This window comes from Vulpes vulpes, chromosome 13 (assembly GCF_048418805.1).
Source record: "Vulpes vulpes isolate BD-2025 chromosome 13, VulVul3, whole genome shotgun sequence".
NCBI classification, from domain to species: Eukaryota; Metazoa; Chordata; class Mammalia; order Carnivora; family Canidae; genus Vulpes; species Vulpes vulpes.
Genome location: NC_132792.1, coordinates 121,758,579 through 121,763,522, shown reverse-complemented (window position 1 = coordinate 121,763,522; position 4,944 = coordinate 121,758,579). Strand labels below are relative to the sequence as shown.

The following is a 4,944-nucleotide window of genomic DNA, read 5'->3' as shown; positions in this document are numbered from 1 at the left end:
CTTCAGCTCAGGGTGTGATCCTGGAGACCCAGGATTGAGTCCCACATCGGGCTCCCTGCATGGAGCCTGCTTCTCCCTCTGCCTGTGTCTCTGTCTCCCTCTCTGTGTGTCTCTCATGAATAAATAAATAAAATCTATTAAAATATATATATATATATTTGTAGACTCTGTAGGTGTTAGCTGAGGAAAACAACACAATAGAAGTGAATAATATTCATAAGCTAATTACGAGATTTACCTTTACATGTGACTCTGAATGGATTGTAAATTCTGGGCATCAGGTTTTCCATCTCGTGAATATGAATGTAGCCTCACATCTGGTGGGTCAAGTCCAGATTTGAAAGCAGAAGGCAGCCCTATGACAACCTCCTGCCAGGCCTCACCCACAGACCCGAGGCTCTGAGCTCCACGTCACTGAGTTCTGAGCTCCACACGGCAAACCGTGAGCATGTAAATAATCACAACTAATGTTTACCATCTCCTGTCTAGTTTCAGAGCGTTTCCAAGTGTGCAGAGGTCAGATCTGCCACTGAAGCCTGAACTGTCTCCTGGCTACTTCTCTGAAAAGGGCAAATTATCTGAATAACACTTATCAGGGCAACTGGCCTGTATTAATCTCCCAGACACTCTTAGGAACTCAGACTGTTCTAGCAACACCCAGACAGGAGTCCTGGCTCCACCCACCGCTCCTGCAAGCCTCCCCCTGAGTGACCCATACACCCCCGGCCACCCTATAGACAAATGGTCACCCCAGACCTCCAGAAGTTTGAAAAACCCTCAAGACATCAAGACAAGATTTTAAGTTATCTCAGGCTAACTTAGATACTAATTTGCGTACGTTCTTTTTTGTTCTCAGATGCCAATTCATCCTTTTAAAAAATATTTTATTTAAATTCAATTTGCCAACATACAGTATAACACCCAGTGTCTATCCCATCAAGTGCCCTCCTTAGGTTTGCACATTCTGAAAATACATAAAGTGAGAGAAATCTGAAACCGACACTCATGTGACACTCTTAATGAGCCCTCAGCACAGCAGCCTGATGACCCAAGGACCTCCAGCGATCCACTACATCTGCAGAGACTCTGTTCTTCCACAGTTTTCAGGGCCACGCAATGTGTGCCAAGCAACTGTGGGGTGACACACCGCACAACGTGCAATCCAAAGGACAGAACTAATTTCAACAGAATGACAGTGAAGCATTTGTGAAAAGCATTTAATAACCCACCCAAGTTGCACCTGGTACAATGGCAAGTGCTACAGGCAGTGCTGGTGCGGCTGGAGTAAGAGGTAAGTAAGATCAGGATTAGAAGACAGTTCAGATGTGGGGTGGCGGGGTCCTTTGAGTGACTGAAGGAACCAGGTACTTGTTAGGTCCCTGACAATCAGGAGGGGCCGGAGACAGGCACAGCCATGCACCAGTGACCTTGAGTTCTGCACAGCTGCCCTGATGGCTGGAGGTGTCAGGTGGTTGTCTGCAAGGGTCAGAAGGTTTTTTCCATCTGGTGGCTACTGTAGGCTACAACAGATTTCTAAAGAGAAGATGTGTGAATAGCCGGGGGATGCCAAGGGGGCTCTTGCAATGATCTGCGTGCAGAATCACTGGAGCCGTGCTCGAGCCTAAAGATGACTGGCCACCTAGAAGAGCAGTAAGTCTCGGGGATAGGGCGTGGACGGGGTTCAAGTCAGCTCAAGGCCAGGGGGAAAGGAAGCCTGGCTGCAGTGTTCCTGTGAAGGCTGCAAGGGGTTCCGACAAAGCCCATTGGAAAGTGAGGGCAGGACGGAAGGTGAGGGCAAGACGGTTGAAGGAGCAGGGGCGCGGATCTGGAGATGCGCGGTCCGAAGACTGAGGGCCTGGCAGGGAGGGGGCTTCGGAGGAAGGAGAACCGGGTCCAGGGTCACAGGCTGAGGAGAGGGAGCTTCCCAGGCAAGAGACGCTGGTGAAAACCCCCACCGAGGCCAGGACGTGCGTGTCCCCGGCATGGGAGCCAGAAGGGACAGCATTCTGACATGTGTCGCCCAACTCAGTGACAGTCCCTCAGAGCTTATCCTGACCTCGCCCTGACTCAAGAGTGACCAAAGGTAGAAAAGATGTGTTCCTCCCATGAGTCCAGCTTTGAGACAGCGTCATCGGAGAGGGGAGAATAGGTTCCGAAGCTCTGACCTTGGCTGCTGGGGTGGGAAACGCCCTCTCCAACTCTGTTGGCGTCGGGCAGGCAGTTCACGTCCACTTCAAGAGGCAGCTGCGGCTTCAGACGCTTGGCTTCCGCTTCCTGAGCAGCTTGGTGGAGGAAAAGCTCGGGCCCGGAGGGGGGCTGGAAGGATTTCCCGCTCTGCCTCCTGGACTTGGCGCGCCTGTTCTGGAACCACACCTGGAAGAGGGAGAAAGAAGCTGCTAGGGGCTGGAGTCCTTCCGCCAGCTCCAGGCTCCTGAGTTCCAGTCCAAGGGGCCCTGGCTCCCTGCACCAGAGCTTTGGCGTTTCCAGAAAGCAGGGGGCCCACGTGGCCCAGTCTACAGGCAGGGGTTCAGGCCCCCAGGCTCGCCCTGCTTCCCCATTCCCAGGTGCAAAATGGGAAAAACCACACAGTTCTACCTGCAATGTCTGCAATGAAAAGCCGGGGGTGGGAGGAGGGTGCAAAAGAGAAGCACTTAGGATTTGAGAATGAAATGCTTCTGTGCTTGAAGATGACTGACAGGTGTTAAAGCAATTTAGAAATTCAACTTCTGGAAGTATAATAGCCCCTTGTCAGGTCAATCAAGAAGGCGTTTTTGCTCTGCGGACTTGACTTCTGTGGATGTTTCTGCTCACCGTCTCCCGCCAACACTGAGGGTGTCCTCTTAAGCAGCCTCTGTGCCACCTGCGGGAGCCCACAAGCATTCCACCGGGGCCGCGGGAAACAAGCCCGCTCCCGCCAGGGTTACACCGAGGACTCGTACTTGAAAGCGCGTGTGTCACAGGCCAACACGCTGCAGACTCGCGCGCAAAACGGCAGGCTCTTGTCCACAGCAACCTGCAGGATTCCGATCCAAATCACCGGATTCTTCAAAGTGTCACCAGAAGCTCCACGGGCTCAGGCTTTACCCCGCGAAGTCACATCCCTTCGAACCAAAATTCCAGGCCCAAGACACCCCGCCCAGGAAAGTGGCCTGGGGGCGCAGGGGCCACTCGGAGAGTCAGTGTCCCACCCGGGAAGGCCCAGCCGCACCTCACCTGTCTCTTCCCCAACAAGGTAAAAGTGCGAAAATCCTTCTCACCCTCCCGCTCGGGGCGGACTTTCGGACCCTTGCAGGGGCCCCCATGAAGCCGGACGCCGACGACCGCCCCAGCCACGGGTACCGACCTCAGCCCCTGGGCGGCCGCGGGCCGGCAGGTGGGGGCTCACCTGGATCCTGGACTCGGGCAGCAGGGTGAGCGCCGCCAGGCGCTCGCGCAGGTGGATGTCGGGGTACCTGGTCCGGCGGAACACGAGCTCCAGCAGCTGCAGCTGCTCCGCGCTGAACGACGTGCGCTTGCGGCGCTGCGAGGCCGAGGCCGAGGCCGACGGGGCGGGCGCGCCCGCGGGGCACGTGGGGGGCGCGGGGCGGGCGCCCAGGAAGCCGGGGAAGGGGCCCGGGACCCGAGGCGGGGCGGCGGGGGCGGCGGGGGCGGCGGGGCCGGGCGGGGGCGCGGGGAGCGCGGGGAGGGCGGGGGCCGCCCCGAAGCCGAGCTGGTGGGACCGAGCCGCGGCCATCGCTGCGCCAGCGAGTGCGCAGCCCGACGGGCCGGGACCCCGGGTTATAGGGCGCGGGCGAGGGAGGGGCGGCGGCGCGCTCAGAGGGCGGGGCGCGCGGAGGCCCGTGTCCCCCCGAGGGGCCGGCCCGCCCCCAGCCCCGCCAGACGCCGTGGGAACTGCCGCTTCCGCCGCCGCGCGCGGGGGAGGGGAGGCGTGAACCTAGCCCCCCCCACGGACGGCGACCCCCGCCCATCCTGCCCCGCCTCCGGCGATGCCCCCGCCCGCCGGCCCCGGCCTCCCCCAGTCACCCCCCCCCCAGCGATGCCCCCGCCCGCCGGCCTCGGCCTCCCCCAGTCACCCCCCCCCCCAGCGATGCCCCCGCCCGCCGGCCCCGGCCTCCCCCAGTCACCCCCCCCCCAGCGATGCCCCCGCCCGCCGGCCCCGGCCTCCCCCAGTCACCCCCCCCCCAGCGATGCCCCCGCCCGCCGGCCCCGGCCTCCCCCAGTCACCCCCCCCCCAGCGATGCCCCCGCCCGCCGGCCCCGGCCTCCCCCAGTCACCCCCCCCCCAGCGATGCCCCCGCCCGCCGGCCCCGGCCTCCCCCAGTCACCCCCCCCAGCGATGCCCCCGCCCGCCGGCCCCGGCCTCCCCCAGTCACCCCCCCCCCAGCGATGCCCCCGCCCGCCGGCCCCGGCCTCCCCCAGTCACCCCCCCCCCAGCGATGCCCCCGCCCGCCGGCCCCGGCCTCCCCCAGTCACCCCCCCCCCCAGCGATGCCCCCGGCCCGCTGCCCCAATCCACATCCCGGGCCGGCCCCCTCTCGGCGCCGGGCCAGGCGGGGGCAGCGACCCTGGCCCGCGTCCGCGTCCCCGAGGTGTTTTCCGACCCGCGCACACCCCGCCACGTGCCAGCCCCGGTACCCGGTGGTCCCGCAGCCCGGCCCCCGCCCTCCGCCGGCCTCCCCGGCGCATCCCGAGTCGGGACGGGGGTGGGGGTGGGGGGTGCGGAGGAAGAGGCCGCCGAGGGAGGCCGAGACCCAGCCCGGAGCGGGGGCGGCCCTTCTCGGGGGGCCGGAGGGTCTCCTGGGCACGGCGGCCTGAACGTGCCCTGGGTTACAGGCTCGAGACCTGGCCCGGGCCTCCCGCGGCGCTCCCCAGCCGCCTGCCGTCCGACGCCGCGGGCGCCCGACCCCCCCCACCCCGCGCGCCGGCTGCGCAGGATGCCCCTGGCT

At 62.9% G+C, this 4,944-nt stretch overlaps 1 protein-coding gene across 1 annotated transcript; it reads right to left on the bottom strand.

Moving 5' to 3' along the window:
• Positions 1-1,817: 1,817 nt before the first annotated feature.
• MIXL1 (Mix paired-like homeobox) lies at positions 1,818-3,870 on the bottom strand. The gene is made up of 2 exons (XM_026003266.2): positions 3,386-3,870; positions 1,818-2,373 (listed from the first exon to the last, which is right to left on the bottom strand). The coding sequence occupies exons 1-2, from the start codon at positions 3,731-3,733 to the stop codon at positions 2,068-2,070; spliced, it is 654 nt and encodes a 217-aa protein (XP_025859051.2). The 5' UTR covers positions 3,734-3,870; the 3' UTR covers positions 1,818-2,067.
• Positions 3,871-4,944: the final 1,074 nt, after the last annotated feature.

What these genes read in the sequence shown, in the direction of transcription:
- MIXL1 (XM_026003266.2), bottom strand. Translation starts at nt 3,733, where the DNA reads ATGGCCGCGGCTCGGTCCCACCAGCTCGGCTTCGGGGCGGCCCCCGCC. An exon ending in TGCCCGAGTCCAGGATCCAG is followed by an intron (nt 2,374 to 3,385) that starts GTGAGCCCCCAC and finishes TCCCTCTTCCAG; the next exon opens with GTGTGGTTCCAGAACAGGCG.